The sequence below is a fragment of the Aythya ferina genome (assembly GCF_964211825.1).
Source record: "Aythya ferina genome assembly, chromosome: 26".
NCBI lineage: Eukaryota > Metazoa > Chordata > Aves > Anseriformes > Anatidae > Aythya > Aythya ferina.
In genome coordinates, this window is record NC_140324.1 from 615,702 (window position 1) to 636,345 (window position 20,644).

The 20,644-nt window shown below is 41.7% G+C and overlaps 1 protein-coding gene across 1 annotated transcript in view; it reads left to right on the forward strand.

The window, feature by feature from the left end:
- The window catches only part of LOC311423904 (nucleoporin Nup37-like), a 31,133-nt gene that overhangs the window by 9,168 nt on the left and 1,321 nt on the right, over positions 1 to 20,644 (forward strand). Inside the window, 5 exon segments of the mRNA XM_084498476.1 lie at positions 2,340 to 2,434; positions 18,251 to 18,341; positions 19,591 to 19,662; positions 19,666 to 19,772; positions 20,263 to 20,313. Of these exon segments, the coding sequence (XP_084354602.1) occupies positions 2,340 to 2,434; positions 18,251 to 18,341; positions 19,591 to 19,662; positions 19,666 to 19,772; positions 20,263 to 20,313 (416 nt within the window).

The window sequence follows — 20,644 nt, forward strand, 5'->3', positions numbered from 1 at the left end:
ATTTGATCTTTAATTTAGATGTTTGAAGATATTGTAAAGCTTAAAAGATTGCTGATATCTGTAGATAAGTACAAAACACTTAACGGAATTGAGAAGAAAATGGTGTTGTGATTTTATGGCTAAGACAGCTGAAAAGCCTTCCGAATATGTAAAAAATATCCTTTTAACTTTTACTAAAAACTGTGATTCTGCTTCTCATTCAGAGAAGCTATGTTACTAAGTTGGTTTTCATTATAGATAAATTATTCTCAGTACTTTGAAATAAAAATGTCATGATTAATAAATTTCAGCTGAGAACAATTACATAGTAATAGTTCCCTTTGAAATGACTTCATGCTTTCTGATACAACTGTGAACGTTTGCTTTTGACTGCTAGTTCATATGTACATTCGCACCATGGGTAATTATAACCTATTATTTGAAAATGGATGATCTATTACTTTCACAGTAACAGTGTGCACTATACCCAATTTTCCTTACTCTTCAGTACAAGAGTATATAAAGCAAAGATCATAAAGTACTATGTTAGTTTCTCTCAAATGTTTAACAGAAACTGTGATTAACTGCTGTGATATTGTGTGGCCTGCTTGTTTTTCACGTGCTGTTGTTCCTCACTTTTAGTTTTCATGAAGCCTTCAGCATGCATTGTTACTTGTTTCATTGAGACTTTTTTCACTTTAGAATAAAAAGGTAGCCTTTTGGTCCTTTGCCATCTCTGGTGGATATCTGCTCTTGAGGAATTTATATGTTGACTGCTTGGGAAAGGGAATATACTGGACAAGTGATTGGCTTATTGCTCCTTCAGGAGAAAAAAACTCTTGCTGCTTGCAGGAATTCCTATTTGTCGTGGTTCCACTCGAGTGGGCAGCCGAGCTTCACCACAGCCGCTCTCTCACTCCCCCTCCTCAAAGAGGAATGGGGAGAAAATATGTGAAAAGGGCTCAAGGGTTGAGATAAGGACTAGAAAATCACGCAATAATTACTGTAACGGGCAAAACAGACTCAGCATAAGAAGATAGTAAGATTTATTGCTCATTACTAACAAGCTAGAGAAGTGAGAAACAAAGGAAAGAAACCAAAAGCACCTTGTTCCCCCATCCACCCTCTTCCACCTCCTCCCCCCGAGCGGCGCAGGGGAACAGGGGAATGGGGGTTATGGTCAGTCTACAGCACTTCTTCTCTGCCGCTCCTTCTCGGTCACTCTCGTCCCCTGTGCTGTGGGGTCCCACCCACGGGATGCAGTCCTTGATGAACTGATCCGACGTGGGCTTCCCACAGGCAGCAGCTCTTCCAGAACTGCTCCAGATATGGGTCCGTACCACAGGGTCCATCGCTCAGGAGAAAACTGCTCCAACCTGGCTCCCCTATGGGCAGCAGCTCCTGCCAGGTCACCTGCTCCTGCGTGGTCTCCTCTCCACGGGCTACAGGTCCAGCCCGGAATCTCCTCCGGCAGGGGTCTTCCACAGGCGGCAGCCTCCGTCGGTGCAGGGCCACCTGCTCCACCGTGGTCTCCTCCACAGGCTGCAGCATGGAACCCTGCTCCACCGTGGTACTCCATGGGCTGCAGGGGGACATCCTGCTTCACCATGGTCCTCACCACAGGTCGCAGGGGACTTCTGCTCCGGCGCCTGGAGCACCTCTCCCCCTCCTTCTACACTGACCTTGGCACCTGCAAGGCCGTTTCTCACTGCTCTCACTCTCCCAGCTGCTGTGTGGCGCAGCGTTTTTTTCCCTGTCTTAAATATGCTCTCACAGAGGCGCAAAACAACATCGCTTATTGGCTCAGATCTGGAAAACAATGGGGCCCTTACCAAACATGGGGCAGCTTCTAGATCCTTCTCACAGAAACCACTCCTATCGCCCCCTGCTACCAAAACCTTGCCACGTAAACCCACTACACTATCAAAAACTCTCGTTTAGAGATAAGAGTTACTTATGAATAATTGGAGTTCTTTAAAATATATAAATTATGTGTACATTCACTTCCTGCTGATTTTCCTCTTTCTTTCTGAGATTTATTATCCTCTACCTTCAAAAGTCAGTGGTTGAAAAAGAATAAGAAGTTGTGGTGTGATCCACTTACCAGAGCATCAGGCTGACCTCTGTGGTAATGACAAGGAGCAGTGGGGTTCTGTTCACCTACAGTGTAAATATACACAAGTGTTAGAGGTTTTAAATATCTCCAGTTTTACTAATGAATATTTCTCCCTTCCATGTAGAAATGATAACCTTATTTTACATTTAAATCTTTCATTGAGTGGATCTGTTGAATATATTGTTGACTAATGGTGGAACAGTCTGCTCAAAGTTAAAAATATTTCTTTTTTTCTGGTTGACAGACATTTGATGGCCACTCAGATTACATTAATGATCTGGTGTTTTCTCCCAAAGAAGGCCAAGAAGTTGCAAGTGTAAGTGATGATCACACTTGCAGGTATGCATTTTGCTCAAAATATCATTGAAATAATAGTTTGATTGAAACAATAGTTTGGCTTTTTCTGTGTGTGTATATGCTTCCTTACTTATTTTTAGTAGGTCTTCATTTTGAAAGGGAAGATTAGTCATGTGAACTGGGTTGTGGGGGTTTGTGTTTTGCTTTTTTTTTTTTTTTTGGTGTCTGTTTTTCTTGTTGTTTGTGGGGTTTTTTGTTTGTTTGTTTGTTTTTTCAATGCTATATGGTTTTGAACTTACTAGATGAATGAGAAGAAAAATGTTCTGCCTTAGTATTATGGAGAAGATTATTCTGGGAGTTGCTGAAAAACACATGAAAGATGGTGCGGTCATTGGTGATGGCCAGCACAAGTTGATGAGGAAGAACGTTCTGTTCAGCGAACTGAGTTTCCTATTGTGACAAGGTCGCTCATCTGGCTGACCAAGGAAAGCCAGTAGATGTGATGTTTTTGTATTTCATCAAAGTTTTCACTACTGTTTCTCCCAGTATCCTTCTGAACAAAATGCCCAGCATACAGCTAGACAAAATCGTACTGCGATGGGTGAACAGTTGGCTGATGTGTCCTGCTGAAAGGGTTAAAGTAAATGGGGTTACATCAGGCTGGAGGCCAGTCACTAGTGGGGTTCCACAAAGCTTCAGTCAAGGGCCAGATCTCTTTAATGTTTTTATAAATGATCTGGATGCAGGACTCAAATGCACACTAAGTTTGCAGGTGATTCTAAATAAGGAGAAGCTCTTGACTCTGTCAAGAGTAAAGAGGCCTTGCAAAGAGATCTTGACAAAGTAGAGGGCTGAGCAATCACCAACAATATGAAGTTTACAAGAGCAAGTGCCGGATTCTGCACCTGGGAAGGGACAACCTTGGATGTATGTACAGACTGGGGGACGAAAGGCTGAAGGGCAGCTCTGCAGAAAGGAATTTGGTAAATGACAGGGAGTGCCAAGCACATCCTGAAGTGCATCAAGCACAGCACTGCTAGCTAGTCAAGGGGAGTGATTGTGCTGCTCTACTCTGCACTGATGCAGCATTATGTTCAGTATACTGTGTGCAATTTTGGGCACCATAGTATGAGTCATACAACTGTTAGAAAGTATCCAAAGGAAGGCTATAAAGATGGTGAAGGGTCCAGACGGCAAGACAGGAGGAACGGCTGAGGTCCCTTGGTTTGTTCAGCTCCGAGCAGAGCAGGCTGAGGGGAGGCCTCGTGGCAGCCTGCAGCTCCCTCACGAGGGGAGCAGAGGGGCAGGTGCTGAGCTCTGCTCTTTGGGGACAGCGACAGGACCCGAGGGAACGGCATGGAGCTGGGACAGGGGAGGGTCAGGCTGGGTGCTGGGAAAAGGTTCTGCACCCAGAGGGTGGTCGGGCACTGGTACAGGCTCCCCAAGGCAGTGGTCATGGCACCAAGCTTGCTGGAGTTCAAGTGTTTGCATAATGCTCTCAGACACATGGTCTGATTTTTACATAGTTCTTTGTGGAGCCAGGAATTAGATTCGATAATCCTTGTGGGTGTCTTCCAACTCAAGATATTCAATGATTATGTACACTGTCAATTTCCCCAGGTGGTACAGAAATTAAAAAAAAGATCTCCAAGAATAGGAGACATAACACATGATGTACAGCTCTGAGCTGTACAGACTCTGTCCATCCATTCTATCTTCAGATGAGTCAAGTTGAAAACCAGTATACTCATGTGAAATTGTTTACTTACCTGAACGTATTAGCCCTACTGGGAGATGCAAGTATATAGCCTAAGGACAGTATCATAATGATACAGTGATACTGGCAGCTTATAATACCACGATCATAGCCATTCCAAACTGATATATTTAATTGTTTGCAACTGGAAAGAAAAGGCAAACACAAATCACAATCGTTAAGGTTGAAAAAGACCTCCAAGATCATCTGGTCCGACCATCCCCCTACCACCAATGTCACTGACTAAACCATTTCCCTAAGCACCACGTCCAACATGTCCTTGAACACCCCCAGGGACGGTGACACCACCACCTCCCTAGGCAACCCATTCCAATGCCTGACTGCTCTTTCTGAGAAGAAATGTTTTATAATTTCCAACCTGAACCTCCCATGGCACAATTTGAAGCCATTCCCTCTGATCCTATCACTACTCATCTGAGAGAAGAGGCTGATCCCCAGCTCCCCACACCTTCCTTTCAGGTAGTTGCAGAGAGCAATGCGGTCTACCCTTAGCCTCCTCTTTTCCAGACTAAACAACCCCAGTTCCCTCAGCCACTGCTCATAGGACTTGTGTTCCAGGCCCTTCACCAGCTTAGTATGCTAAAAAGCACTGTTTTATAGTGCACAAGTTTGTTTTTCTTTGGCAAAATGTCCCCCATCTTACACTTCTAATAGTGCTTGTGAATCTATAAAGCTGTTGGTCTTCATCCTTACAGTGCAGCTCACAGCTGGAGAAGGCAGCACGGCAGCTGTGCAGGCTTAGCAAGCCATTACAATAGGGGAAGAAGCTTATGAGAAATCATCATAATTGACTTTTCTTGGTATAGCTGTGATAGTTTAAAATTTGTCTCAGTTAAGGAACTGTTTTAGTTTTTCTCTGATTATATGAATTATATATTTGCTCTTTGAAGTTATGACCATATTGATTGCTATATAAATGACCATTTAATGTTCAGGGGAAGAAAAAAAGTGCTATAAGAACAAAGGAAAAGATCTTGTGTTTGAAGAAATCTGCTACCTGGTAAGAGAGAAAGAAATAGCTGTTAGGATGATTATTCTGTGTATGAGATTTTGTAAAGGGCAGAACATCAACTGGTGTAAATCAGTCTAGTAGCATTAGTAGAGCTACTCTGTATCATGTGAATTGAAAATCTAAAAGGCCTGTGATTTTTCAAAACCCGTAGGGAACTCAAAAATAGTACTTTGACCAGCAGGCAGATTTTCCACAGCTGCCCTGTCTCTATTTCCAACAAAATCATTAGGAATGAGTAGTAAAAATGTGTATGACTTACTCCTAGCTTGTTCCAATTTATTCTCTATTCTTGTTTTTTTTTTTTTTATTAGATCTAAACTAATGTTGGGTTTATTCAGCAAAGAGGTATTTGAATATGTAGCATGTTTTGTTTATTTTATGAAATGCTCAGTGTTTCTGAGATAAGAGGACTGCTTTAAAAACAATAGTCTGATACTAAAGGAAAAGGAAATACAAATGATTTAATTAGTGTATGCTATCAGGAGTTAATAACTGAAAGACGGTTATGCAGTAAACCATAAAATCAATGGTTCAAAGCCATGTGAAGTAAGTAGGATTTTTTTTGGCTACTTGAGTTCTTATTTTTTCCATTTATGCATGTGGAGCATGAAGACTTTTTTTTTTTTTTTACTGAACTTAAAGGTTAAACTTTCAAAACTAATGGAAAATGCATTCCCTCAGACTTACCAAAATCATTCCTTACTTACTGCATAATTTGCTTTGGCAGTAATGTAAGAAGAGGAATAATTTTTCTGTCTGTACTCAGTTTCTACTCAGGAATTTTTCTCAGGATACATAATCTGTTAATACCTTTGGAATGAAGTAGTAGAACAATTAGCACAAGAACAAGGAGTTTCAAGTGTGTCAGTGTTGTTCTGTTAGAGTTCCACCTCTGCGTCTTGATATAATTAACACTGTGCCTCAGTATGTATATCATACAGAGAGACAAGTTCAGATCTTCCCTCCTCTTTACTCGGGTAAGTTTAGCAGAAATACATAAGAAACACAAGTTTCCAATTTTCATGCATTGAACAATCTTGCCACAAGCTGCTGCAACAGTTACATTTCATGGCTGGCTTTGGTCTTTTGTTGTTGGAAGACAGTGTTAAGTCAGATACCAGTTGAGAAGAGGCTGTGGTGATGCCTTCAGCATTCTTACCTTTAAATTGTTAGTTCAGGAGTTCTTGTTGCTTTTACATGTAGCTTTCTTGGTCTTGTTGGTCTAACAAAACCAGCTGCAAAGTAGAACTGATTATTTAAGACTGTTTAAAAATACTTGAGCATCAAAATAATTGCAGTTGTCTTCTGTGCCATGTAGTCGTAAATTGAAGGGCATTCATTGACAAGAAGTGTTGGTTTATAAATATGATGTACACTTTAAAATTATCATGATTCTCTGCACTGACAATCTCAAAACTTATATAACCTTAGAAAGTATCTCTTTTTTGAAAGAATGCACCTTTGCAATATTCATAAACCCCATCATGTTACAGTTATTCACAACTGTATGTATATACAAGATCAAAATTCCCACAGCTGTAAAAATTACAAAATAAATAAAAGATTAGAAGTTGCAAAAAAGTTGATTGAAAAATTCAAACCCTGTGTTCTCTATATTGTGCATTACCTTCCCAAGGATGGCTGGATTCCAAGATGGATGAAGCAGTTCACAAACCTATGGTTTACTTATGTCTTTGGCAAGCTATTGCAAATTTCAAATTTTGCTTATTCTATATTTTAAAGTATAATATAAACTTGTTGAAGAATGGCTCAAAGAGCAAGGGCACATGTCCCTAGAGGAATTGTACAAGCAAGGCAAAGAAAATGCAGAGTTTATAGCCATAGAGTAGGATGGATGAGAAGTATTCTTGTGAAAATATGCAAGGAGCAGTCTGTCCTTCAGAGAGAGAGAAACAGCTGGATCTGAGGCCTAGGAAGATAAGGGAGTAGCTTATGCGCTATAACCGCAAGTAGGAGAAACAGTATTTTTTGCAACGCTTTTAGGCTTAGCCAATAGGATAGTGACCAGTAGGCATAATTATAGCTGTGTGTATAAATATACAGATATCTGCGCAATAAAGTTGAAGCTTGTATTACCACTCATATTGAGTCAATCACTTGCTTCCCCGCGCTGAAATTGGAGGGTCTCACACCCGCATAAACCAATGAAGAACTTGCAGGATAATGTATTTCACTTTTTTAAGCATTTCATAATTGTTTTACTCTTTCATTAAGAACAGAAAAAATATATTTTTTAAATTTGATAGCAAAATTGTAAAGAAAATGGTTAAAAATGCTGGTAGAGGAAATAGCTAAAATAACTACTGTTAAATTATTAATTGCAGTAAGGAAAAATGTGAATCAGTTTTATCGATGAGTCATACGTGTTAATGTGGAGCACAGTTAAAGTAAAATATAAATAAAGAATCATAGAACAGCTCGGATTGGAAGAGAACACCAGCTAACTCCAACATTTCTTCCATGGGCGAGGAAGCCACCCACCATATCAGGTTGCCAAGGGCCTCATTCAACCTGGCCTTGAACAGCTGCAGGGATGGGGCATCCACAGCTTCTCTGGGCAGCCTTTTCCAGTGCCTCAACACCCCCTGACTGAAGAATTGTCTGACTGAGCGAAAAATTGCTCTCCATCTTTTTTATAAGCCCCCTTTAAGTATTGAAAAATTGCAGTGAGGTCACCCCAGAGCTCTTTCAGCCTTTCTTCATAGGAGAGGCGCTCCAGCCCTCTGATCAACTTCATGGCCTTCCTATGGACCCATTCACACAGACCCACATCCTTCTTGTGCTAGGGGCTCCAAACTTGGACACAGTGCTCAAGCATCTCTCAAGGGCAGAGTAGAGGGGGACAATCACCTCCCTCGGCCTGCTTTGATACAGCCCAGGATACGGTTGGCCTTCTGGGCTGAAAGCACGTGCTGCTGGCTCATGTTGAGCTTTTCATCCGCTCCCAGGTCCTTCTCTGCAGGGCTGCTCTCAGTGAGTTCTTCTCCCAGTCTGTACTTACGTCTGGGATTACCCCGACCCAGGTGCAGCACCTTGCACTTGGACTTAGGTTCACATGGGCCCACTTTGCAAGCTTGTTCAGGTGTCCAGGCTTGTTAGTCACTGTCAAGTCCAGTTTTTGTTGCACATACCACAAATATCAGTCCATCAGGAGGTTAGTTTTAGTCTCTATACAGAGATTCCTGGGGAAAGGTTTGATATCACTGGAAAATAAATATAACTAAAGTCACAAAATTTATTATATTGTTTGTAGTTTAGTTGTTTGGTTTTGTTTCATTTTTCTAACTATAGCGTGTTTGTTTACATGGTACTCTTATGTCTTAGTTATTTTGCATAGGTATTTCACTAGACAGTAGACAAGAAAAGTCGGTGATAAATTATTTGTTATTTTTTGTTGGTTTTATTGGTTGTTTGGTGTTTTTTCTTTCTTTCTTTTTTTTTTTTTTTTAATGTTTTCAGTGCTTGTTGCATTTGTGTCTTACTTTGTTAGACCAATTCAGTCTCTGGCCATATTGTAAAGTTGCCTTTCTCACTTATTCCTGTATTAAATTTATATTTCATTTGTATCTTCACATTTTGTGCTGTCAACTATAGATTTTTTTAATAAAGTATTTTATTCTATGTTGTTCTGTGTTTATCAGTTTGTTGTGATAGAATTCCGCAGTATTTCTTTATACAAGAAATATGATAGCAAAATAGTTATCCTTTTTGAGCTATGCTGATAGTGTTTATCAAGCTAGCTGTGCATTATAATTGATGAAAATAATTGGGAGTCTTGAATTATTTTTAGGAGTCTAGCTTGTGGCTTTGCATGTTTTTTGTATGCATCCCTGTGTGTCCCCCCAAAGTCTTACATGATACTTCTTATACCTCACAGTCAAAACCAAAATATTAACCATCAATTTTGGTTATACTTTTGGTTATACAATTGCTATACAAGTATGTCTGCTGGAGATACAAAGAAACTTTAAGGATATTTAAGTCAAATTTTAAAAAGAAAAGGAAAAAAACAAACAAACGAAAACACAAAAAAAACTTGTTGGTCATTTATAAGAGTAGGTCAGACAGTTCAAGGATAGCCAATCCTGCTTTGTGGTGAGGTATTAGATGTCACAGAAAGATACTAGATGTTCTGTGCCCCAACCACACTCACAAAGATTGCTGGAAACCTTATGTTAAAAGATATTTTTATTTTTTTTTTTACTTCCATTGTCTGAAGATTTGAGAAATGCCTTAAAGTTACAATATGGTTTTGTTCTTATACTATTCTTTTTGATGACTTTTATTCATTTATAATTTGGTTTTGCTCTCTAGCTAGAATTATTCATTATTCAGAAAGTTAGAATGTACAATAAGGGTAATCTCTGTTGCCACAAAACAGGTTTTCAGATGTTCCAATGAATACTTCGGCAATTTTAATAAAAGTCCATTTTGTGGTAAAATTGCTGCACATATGCTGCATGTCATCATCCACATTCATTTATACTACATAAAATATATGTTGGGAATTGGCATACAGGACGTGGACATGTGCCCGTGGAACAATTGTTCAATTTGAGCTTGCCTTAAGCAACCAGAAGCAGGCCTTAGAAAATTTCATGGCCTACTGTAGCTGAGCAAACCAAGCTACCAGTGTAACTGTGAGAAGCTCCCACGGCAATGTCTCCCACATCCCCCAATTAAGGAACTCAGAAATATATTGTTACCAGCAGCTGGCCTCAAGGACAAGGTCTACGTGACCGCTAATCACAAGGGGGGTTGTTTTCTTATAGTTGTTTGTCTGAGTGCTTTTGACCAATAATCTTGTGTGAAACACTGTCCGCCCCTGTCAAGTTCACTATAAAAGTTAGGCTATTCGGGCAATAAAATGGAGCAGCATGATCTGACTCAACTGGTGTCTGTCGTGCTTTTGGCCGTGCTTCGCAACAAATGGCGCCCGAACAGGCTGCGACCCGAACAGGCTGACACCAGCGGTGCCGGGACATCGCAGTGCAGCGGGACACCAGACAGACATTGCAGCGGCGCCGGGACATCGCAGCGCAGCGGGACACCAGCGGTGCCAGCACATCGGAGCGCAGGGAGACCAGCGGCGCCGAGACATCAGAGCTGCGCCGGCACATCACAGCAGCGGTGCCGGGACATCGGAACAGCGCCGGGACACCAGAGCAGCAGTGCCGAGACATCGGAGCAGCACCAGGACATTGAGAAACTCCGAGCACCAACCCAGACAAAGGACCCGCAGTGAGACAAGGGGAAGGGAAACCGCGGGGGTACGCGGGGAAACAAAGGTTATTATATTGACACTGCCAGGGAATGCCACTATTGAACAAATGTTAGAAAGAATGAGCAGGGTTCCAGCAGGGCCCCAAGCCATATTAGTAGAAGTAGTACAAAGGCAACCTCGAGCTCCATCTCGGCGAGAAAATCAATGCTTCCGGTGTGGAAAGAAGGGACACCATCGCTGTGACTGTAAAGGACGACAGGTGTGGTGTGAAAACTGTAAGTCAAGGAATCACAATATCGTGGTATGCAACCGCTCAGGAAACGGCAGACCGAGCGCGTCGAGTCGCATGCCGGAGGTACAGGAATCAGGACCCTGCAGTCTGTCTGATGTAACCATGGAGGCAGCGGCAGCTGTGCTGAGCTGTGCTGCTTCACTCTAGCATTCTTTTTATAAGAGGTTTATCTTGCAATGCAAAAAAGACTATTCGTCCCCAGATCGGTGTTATAACTATGTTTCTGGATAACATTCCATGGGGTTGCCACATTCTACGGATTACTAATGACGAATTAGCTCTATTGCGGGGCAGGAGTGCAGAGACGCAGATTACACTGCCAAATGACCACCGGCAGGCTCTTTCACAAACAGCTTCTAAGGTTGCAGCTGGCACTGTCTGCAGCCATATAGCAGACGTTACACTCTCTTTCCTAACTAGTAATCGTGTCTCATGCATTTGTGGTGAATGGTCAGTGGCAAAAAGAAAAGGGGGAGAGTAAGGGCCGACAAAGACAGAAACGGTACCAGGAGGATGCCACTGACACTAACAGCACGGGTAGTAGGAGTAGTATAAGTGACACAGGTGCGGGGCGGCGGCGGGCGCTGCGGGGCGCTCTGCCTGCTGCTCGCCCTCACCTGCCTGTGCACTGCTGCCAACGGTGCTAGAGCAAAATGTGAAGACTGCTCAGATGGCAGTGATGAGAGTGCTTGTGTGAAGAAGACATGTGCTGAATCTGACTTTTTGTGCAACAGTGGTCAGTGTGTGCCAAACAGATGGCAGGGTGATGGGGATCCAGACTGTGAAAATGGGTCTGATGAGAGTGCTGAGCTGTGTCAGGTAAATGAAATCAGCTGTGGTCCTCAGTCAGTCCAGCGTATCCCAGTGTCCTGGAAATGTGATGGTGAAAAGGACTGTGACAGTGGAGAAGATGAAGAGAATTGTGGCATTGTGACTTGTAGTGCAGCAGAATTCACATGCACTAGTGGGCAATGTATTTCCAAAAGCTTTGTCTGCAATGGTCAAGGTGACTGCTCCAACCACTTGGATGAATCTTTGGAGCAGTGTGGCCGCCAGCCTGCACCTCTGGTGAAGTGTTATGTGAGTGAGGTGCAGTGCGGCTCAGGTGAAGAAGACTGTGACAGAGATCCTGATTGCAAGGATGGAAGTGATGAAATTAACTGCCCTTCTCAGACCTGCAGGCCAGACCAGTTCAGATATGAAGATGGGAACTGTGTCCATGGGAGTAGGCAGTGCAGTGGTGTGAGAGACTGTCTGGATGGCACTGATGAAGCAAACTATAACAATGTTATTCAGTGCTCTGGACCTGGCAAATTCAAGGGCAGAAGTGGAGAATGCATAGATATCAATAAAGTGTGTAACCAGCAGAGAGACTGCAAGGACTGGGGTGATGAGCCCCTGAAGGAATGCATCATAAATGAATGTGACTGTCCAGCTGGGTTTGAGTTTGTAGACAAGAGAAACTGTGGAGATATCGATGAATGCCAAAACCCTGGTATCTGTAGTCAAATCTGTATCAACCTGAAGGGTGGCTACAAATGTGAATGTAGCCGTGGCTATCAGATGAATCCTGCTACAGAATCCCGGGATATAGCCATAGTGCAGGTTGCCATAGTGCAGGTTATTGCCATAGTGCAGGATCTCGGGATATAGCCATAGTGCAGGTTATTGCCATAGTGCAGGATCCCAGGATATTGCCATAGTGCAAGCTAAAAGCATAGGAAATTGGTGCCGGCAAAAATCATAGAAAAATGGATTTATTACAGCGCTTTTTAGAAAAAACGGGGAGTCAATTGTAAGCAACTAGCAGGATTAGTTGCGATCGGTCGAGCAAAATCATGTTTCACAAGTACGGAGTCATTGTTTGAAGTAGCCACTTGGAGAAATTTAAGGGAATGTACTGTTTAAACCTTTTTGATCATAATGAGTCAATTCACAACTTCATTACTTTCCTGAAAGAGCACATGAGAAATCCTTTCAATCAATGGTTCACTGATCTGTTTGAAACAATGCATAGATGGTTACTGGGATTAATCAAAGAGGGATTAAGGATTCTGTTCGCTGTGGTGTCAATCATCATTGCATGTAGTATTGTGATAAATGTGGTTAAAGGGTTACTTGCAAAAATGTTATAGAGATTTTGAAGTGGTGCCGGAAACAGGTACCCAGTGGATCACTGCAAAGCGGACTGAAGCAGCTTTAGAATCTGCACACGCCGAAGACGACCAGGAAGAGGTTCCTGATAATTATTCTGACAATGACGTGGGCTGTGACACCTCAAGGACTGTCAAGAACAGCCTTCGATCACCATCGTGATTAGGTTTAAGTGTGTTACTATTAAGTTGTGTTACTTACTATTAAATTGTGTTACCATTAAGTGCTTACAGTAATTGTAGTGTTATTAGGGTTAAGTTGTATAGTTGTGTTATGTTATGTATTTGACATCTGATGTAAAACCAAGTACTGCTTGTACAAAAAGAATACGGGGGAATTGTTGGGAATTGGCATACAGGACATGGACATGTGCCCGTGGAACAATTGTTCGATTTGAGCTTGCCTTAAGCAAGGCAAGCTGTCGGGAGCTGTCTTGGGCAGAGTGACCACGAAATGGTGGAGTTCACTATTCTTGGCGAGGCCAGGAAGGGGACCAGTAAAACCGCTGTATTGGACTTTCGGAGGGCTGACTTTGAGCTGCTCAGGACACTAGTTGGTGGAGTCCCTTGGGAGGCGGTTCTGAAGGGCAGAGGGGTCCAGGAAGGCTGGGCGCTCTTCAAGAGGGAAGTCTTAATGGCGCAGGAACGGTCTGTCCCCACGTGCCCAAAGACGAGCTGGCGGGGAAGAAGACCAGTCTGGCTGAACAGAGAATTGTGGCTTGATCTTAGGAGAAAAAAGAGGGTTTATAATCTTTGGAAAAGTGGGCAGGCCACTAGGGAGGACTATAAGGATGTAGCGAGGCTGTGCAGGGACAAAATTAGGAAGGCCAAAGCTCATCTGGAGCTCAATCTGGCTACTGCCGTTAAAGATAACAAAAAACATTTCTATAAATACATCAACACAAAAAGGAGGACTAATGAGAATCTCCATCCTTTACTGGATGCAGGGGGAAACTTAGTTACAAGAGATGAGGAAAAGGCGGAGGTGCTCAATGCCTTCTTTGCCTCAGTCTTTAGCGGCAATACCGGTTGTTCTCTGGATACTCAGTACCCTGAGCTGGTGGAAGGGGATGGGGAGCAGGATGTGGCCCTCACTATCCATGAAGAACTGTTTGGTGACCTGCTATGGCACTTGGATGTGCACAAGTCGATGGGGCCGGATGGGATCCACCCAAGGGTACCGAGAGAACTGGCAGAGGAGCTGGCCAAGCCACTGTCCATCATCTATCAGCAGTCCTGGCTATTGGGGGAGGTCCCAGTTGACTGGCGGCTAGCAAATGGGACGCTCATCTACAAGAAGGGCCGGAGGGCAGACCCGGGAAACTACAGGCCTGTCAGTTTGACCTCAGTGTCAGGGAAGCTCATGGAGCAGATCCTCCTGAGAGTCATCACGCAGCACTTGCAGGGCAAGCAGGCGATCAGGCCCAGTCAGCATGGGTTTATGAAAGGCAGATCCTGCTTGACGAACCTGATCTCCTTCTGTGACAAAGTGACGTGCTGGGTGGACGAGGGAAAGGCTGTGGATGTGGTCTACCTTGACTTCAGCAAGGCTTTTGACACCGTCTCACACAGCATTCTCCTCAAGAAACTGGCTGCTCTTGGCTTGGACTGGCACACGCTTCGTTGGGTTAGAAACTGGCTGGATAGCCGGGCCCAAAGAGTCGTGGTGAATGGAGCCAAGTCCAGTTGGAGGCCAGTCACTAGTGGCGTCCCCCAGGGCTCGGTGCTGGGGCTGGTCCTCTTTAATATCTTCATCGATGATCTGGACGAGGGCATCGAGTGCACCCTCAGTAAGTTTGCAGATGACACCAAGTTAGGTGCGTGTGTCGATCTGCTTGAGGGTAGGAAAGCTCTGAAGGAGGATCTGGATAGGCTGCACCGATGGGCTGAGGTCAACTGCATGGAGTTCAACAAGGCCAAGTGCCGGGTCCTGCACCTGGGGCGCAATAACCCCAAGCAGAGCTACAGGCTGGGAGAGGAACGGTTGGAGAGCTGCCAGGCAGAGAAGGACCTGGGAGTGATGGTGGATAGTCACCTGATTATGAGCCAGCAGTGTGCTCAGGTGGCCAAGAAGGCCAACGGCATCCTGGCTTGCATAAGAAACAGTGTGACCAGCAGGGCTAGGGAGGTGATCGTCCCCCTGTACTCGGCTCTGGTGAGGCCGCACCTTGAGTACTGTGTTCAGTTTTGGGCCCCTCGCTACAAGAAGGACATCGAGGTGCTTGAGCGGGTGCAGAGAAGGGCGACGAAGCTGGTGAGGGGCCTGGAGAACAAGTCCTACGAGGAGCGGCTGAGGGAGCTGGGCTTGTTCAGCCTGGAGAAAAGGAGGCTCAGGGGCGACCTTATCGCTCTCTATAGGTACCTCAAGGGAGGCTGTAGGGAGGTGGGGGTTGGTCTGTTCTCCCACGTGCCTGGTGACAGGACGAGGGGGAATGGGCTTAAGTTGAGCCAGGGGAGTTTTAGGTTAGATGTTAGGAAGAACTTCTTTACTGAAAGGGTTGTTAGGCATTGGAACAGGCTGCCCAGGGAAGTGGTGGAGTCACCATCCCTGGAAGTCTTCAAAAGACGTTTAGATGTAGAGCTTAGGGATATGGTTTAGTGGGGACTGCTAGCGTTAGGTCAGAGGTTGGACTCGATGATCTTGAGGTCTCTTCCAACCTAGAAATTCTGTTATTCTGTGATTCTGTGAACCAGAAGCAGGCCTTAGAAAATCTCATGGCCTGCTGTAGCTGAGCAAACCAAGCTACCAGAGTAACTGTGAGAAGCTCCCACGGCAATATCTCCCACATCACCCAATTAAGGAACTCAGAAATATATTGTTACCAGCAGCTGGCCTCAAGGACAAGGTCTACGTGACCGCTAATCACAAGGGGGGTTGTTTTCTTGCAGGTGGGGTTGTTTTCTTGTAGTTGTTTGTCTGAGTGCTTTTGACCAATAATCTTGTGTGAAACACTGTCCGCCCCTGTCAAGTTCACTATAAAAGTTAGGCTATTCGGGCAATAAAATGGAGCAGCATGATCTGACTCAACTGGTGTCTGTTGTGCTTTCGGCCGTGCTTTGCAACAAATATAGTTGTTCCAACATAGTTTGAATAGCTCCATGCTTTGAGATAACTGCAGTTATCATTTGTTTGTTTAATCACAGAATGTGAGTGATAAGAGGAATATACTAATATTTCAAGAGTTCTCTTGAATGACATTTGTAGCTATCTCTAACTTTGTATTAGTTTAAATAGTGTGATCATTGCAGTATATGATTTCTCAATTTTTAGTTATGTAAAAATGAATTAATTTACTGAGCAGATTATATGTAATTTCGAGGCTTTCCATTATTCCAACTTTGGCCTTCATTTCAACTGGGGTTATTTAAATTTATATCCTTTAAATTTATTTTGGAATCTTTTTATAACTATTGGAAAAAAAAAATAATACCACAAGCCCAGTAAGTCTGTTCAACAATAGTTGATGGAGAGAGGAGGATCAATAGAGGGTGATACAATGCAGAGTTACAAAAAAATAAGAATGTTTGGATAAAAGTAGACACTAGTTTGAGTATAAAAACATGGTAATATTTGTGAAGTTTCATGGGGTTTAAATGGGAACCAAGATGCTAGGTCTTTATAGATTGATTTATGTGATAGGAATGTGGAGAAAACAGGAGGCTTTTTTAGCGTCTGTAGCTGATTTGGTTATGATTACTGAGTAACTGAAACTCAGTTTGGCTAAAACTTGTGTCTTTGCACATTTGTAACTTGTGCTAGTCAAAAAGAAATATTACAAAGATTTAATTTCCATAATCACAAATACATTTCCATAACAACATGTTCTTGATGCATTCAGTCAAGGATCTATTTTGATATGTATTGTCAGTTTCTTTCCAAAACTAAATGATACCATGTTTGTTATCAATAGAGAAAGAATGAAATATGTGAGGGAGCATTTATCCTTATTTATTTATTTATTTATTTATTTCTATAGTGTTTGTTACTAGCAATCCCAACATTCTGACAAAATAAGTGCTACTAGTTTGGCATTTTATAAATAACATAATTAGGGAGGTAGAAAGCATAAATTTCTTTCTCAACACCCAATAATCCCACTCAGTTCAGGGAAGGAAGCGTGATGGCATGCTTCTTCGGCCAAAATGATTCACCGTCTTCTGTTATATCATAATTTTCTCCCTGCACAGTAAATACAAATGGAAAGTGTTGATTTGACTTGAACAAATCTACAAGGCAAAATTTCTGGCAATAGAATAAAGTATTGTATGTTTCTAAATTACCTAATCAAGTAGATATTTCATTTTTTAAACATTTGTCAGGTTTTTGTTTAGACTTTATTTTAATAAGGACGCTGATCCTTCAAGATTGGAGACTGTGTTTTCTGCAGGGAAAACAAATATTTGATCTGTTGTGGTTTGGCATAAGAAAATAACATTGTTCATTAAATATATTTACTTTGTTCCCATATATTTTGTCTAGACTTATGGTGTATTATTTAAGAATTTTTTGAAATCTCTTAAATGTAAAGCTCTCAGCACCCTGAGAGCAAACTAAAAAAGTCTGGAGGAAGTCAGCAAAAATCCCCTAGAAAAAAAAAAACAATGATAGTACATAGCCACACATCTAAAGACTGAGCAGAACACTACACTTGAAAATTTGGCTGATTCTAAGGTTTTGTATGTCAGTAAGGAAAGATGTATGTATATATATTTGTGTGTTAAAATGCATATAAATAGCACTCTAACTTGTGGTTAAAATTTATGTTCACAACTGTGATGTCCTTGTCCTACAACTGAGCTCCTGATTTTGTAGGAAATGAGGCAACTGAGCAGTAGCTATGAGGTAAATTAGTGTCTGTATTGTTTTTGCTGCATTTTATAAGCTGGGTAGCTTCATGGCTTAGTAACACTCATATGGAGTGCATCCAGAGAAAACTCACTCATAATATAGCCTAGTTTTGGTGTTTCAGCATACACTTCCCTGTCAATCTATGTTGACCCAATACTGCAGTGTTGACTTATGAATAAAGAGAAAACGTATCATCTAGATTTCATGTCTAGACAACTAAGCTTGTCAAATTGTTTGGATGTTACCCTTTCAAACCGAGGGTGTGCCTAGTTCATTTTTTAATTACTCTCTTCAGAACTGGCTTGCTTTTACTGACTTCTATACACAATTATTAAGCATCTGCAAATTTAATTCTAGGTGTTCCATTAGTCTGTTTTCTTCTTGAAGTGATAAAGCATGAACAGTGTTTCATTTGATCGCTTCCTTTGTTGGATATATTGAGGCACCAAATCTTAACTTATTTCAGTCAAATGGCAATACACAGCTAATTACTTGACCTTTTTTTCTTTTTTTTCTTTTTCCTCTTCTAGAGTCTGGGATTTGGAAGGAAATGAGAAGGCCCATTTTGTTTTACGTTCTCCTGGAATGAGCATGTGCTGGCATCCTGATGAGGCTTTTAAGGTTGTGCTTTACAGCTCTTCATCACTACCACCCTTAAAATAACAGGAGGATGTACTTCTCTAACTATGAATCTTTGATGCTATAGTAAGATTTAAGTTTGGGGAGCCTGTGGATATTGGAACTAGATACTGGAAAGATCTGCTAATGTGAAATGACTGTAAATAAATTCTCAATCAGATTCTTCTCTTTTTACTGTCAATCCCTTGCTCTTCCCATGAGAAATACTCCTTAGTGATTACATACATCATTCACTGTTGACTGCATAATAACTTACAGTTACCAGAGGACAAATTGTATCAGTCATGATAGCAAGATTCACTGATAACACTCCTGTAAAGCAAGCCAAGTATCTGTTTGAAGTTACCAAGAGAAAAATATTCAGCTTCATTAGCTGAATTACTCTAGTCCTTGCAGTCTTGGATTTATTATTCCTGTTGTGTGAATCAATAACTGCCTTAAGTAGCTGCAAATAGCTGTTCAGGTTACCACAAAAACACACTGAACAACAGAAAAAAAGCAGTCAAATCAGGTATCAAAATATTTATTTAGCTATAGAGAGGAAGGCTTGGTGTTCTTCCTATAGTTTCCAGCAGTATCTTAGGCCTTACTAAGAAGACTATTGTCATCAAACTTGAATGTTTGCCACTATATTTGGTACGGGGCAGTTTAGTTCACACAACAAATTTACTAGATTACCCTTAAGCTAATTAGGGTCCTTATAAGACCTAATTAGCCCTATTTTTTCTGTGCAAAAATATTGAAATATTACACCAATCTTACATATTAGCATGTTTTTAGTCTGACCCTTATCAAAGAGCAGGCAAAGGAGATTTTTTTTTTTTTTAGTAAATAAAATCCCCTTCAAAAACTAATAAAATCTTACAGACTGGTGGTTACTGAAAAGTTTATTGAAGTTCAAAATCCTTGGTGCACCATGTCTTCTAGTTTGCAGCAGAGTGTGTTTCTGTGACAGCCATGTTTTCCCAAGCAGCTTTGGATGTTGGGGGACGGGAGTAGGTGTCGATGGGAGAGGAGGGGACAGAGTATTTTTAATGCTGCTTTGCCTTCCTTAACTGTTGTTCATGACTCTCTGAAAGGCATCCTCCTCATTCAGAATGCATTTTGTAATCATTTAATAAGGAAACTCTGTCTACGTTGCTTAACAAAAAACAAATATATTCTATTAACAGCAAAAGCTTAGATAAAATCTGCTTAATTACAGGCTAAGTTTTATTAATTTCTCTTACAGCTGATGGTAGCAGAGCAAAATGGGACAATACGATTCTATGATCTAATTACACAGCAGGCCATCCTCTCCGTATAATGTGAACAAATGCCACTGATGTCAGCAGACTGGTGTTTAAAGAATACTCTTAAAATTGGAGCAGTTGCGGGAAATGATTGGCTCGTATGGGATATCACTCGCTCCAGGTATTTTTATGCACAGGACATGTATTTCTTCTGAATCTCCTTAAGCAGCCCATGAAGTAATGGGGCTACTTTGGTAAGATAGCAGTTAAATGCTCAGTGTATTACACCTCCTTTTCAGTAAATAAATGAACATTCTTCAGCAGCTATGGAATCAGTACAGATCGTTCTTTTTCATGCTTATTTCTATCAGTATTTATGTGTAAAAAATAATATGCTGTTTCTTTTGGTCCACTTCAGACAGCATCTCTACTGTTTACCTCTCATTGTAAGGTTTATGCATTTATTACAATCATAAATACCTCAGTAGAGTCACTACCTACTTCAGTTTTCTTCTTCCAAATTGAAATGTAAGCTGCAGGAAAGCTGTTTTTCCCTCAGCTTCTTCACAAAGAGTAGACAATGTTTCCCCTTCATTGCTTAAAAGTATGGTTTGGATACTTAATGCGTAGTTGTTTGCAGAACAGTTTTTTATATGGAATGTCTGTTTTAGTTATCCGCAGGATAAGAGACCTGTCCATGTTGATCGAGCCAGATTATTCAGGTATAAGTGCTATCTATATTTTGTTAACTCAGTTTTGTTTTTGATATAGTCTGTGTATATGCAAGCACTTACTTGGGAGTTTAGAGACAACTGTGTCTCTTCACTCACTTTTCGTGGGACCTGCTCCATAATCTTAGTGAAATTTATGAATAACCATTAATTTTTTGTGTAACACAACATGCATACAGGGCTGTGGGCGGTGAATCATTTACAAGCCCTTTCTCTGAATTTATTTCTTTGGTATCAGTGGACTATCTGATGGCTTCACACAGTTACTCACAAGGGAGAGAACTCCAGCTGTGTGCACTTTTGTTAGGAATATTGGAAAGGT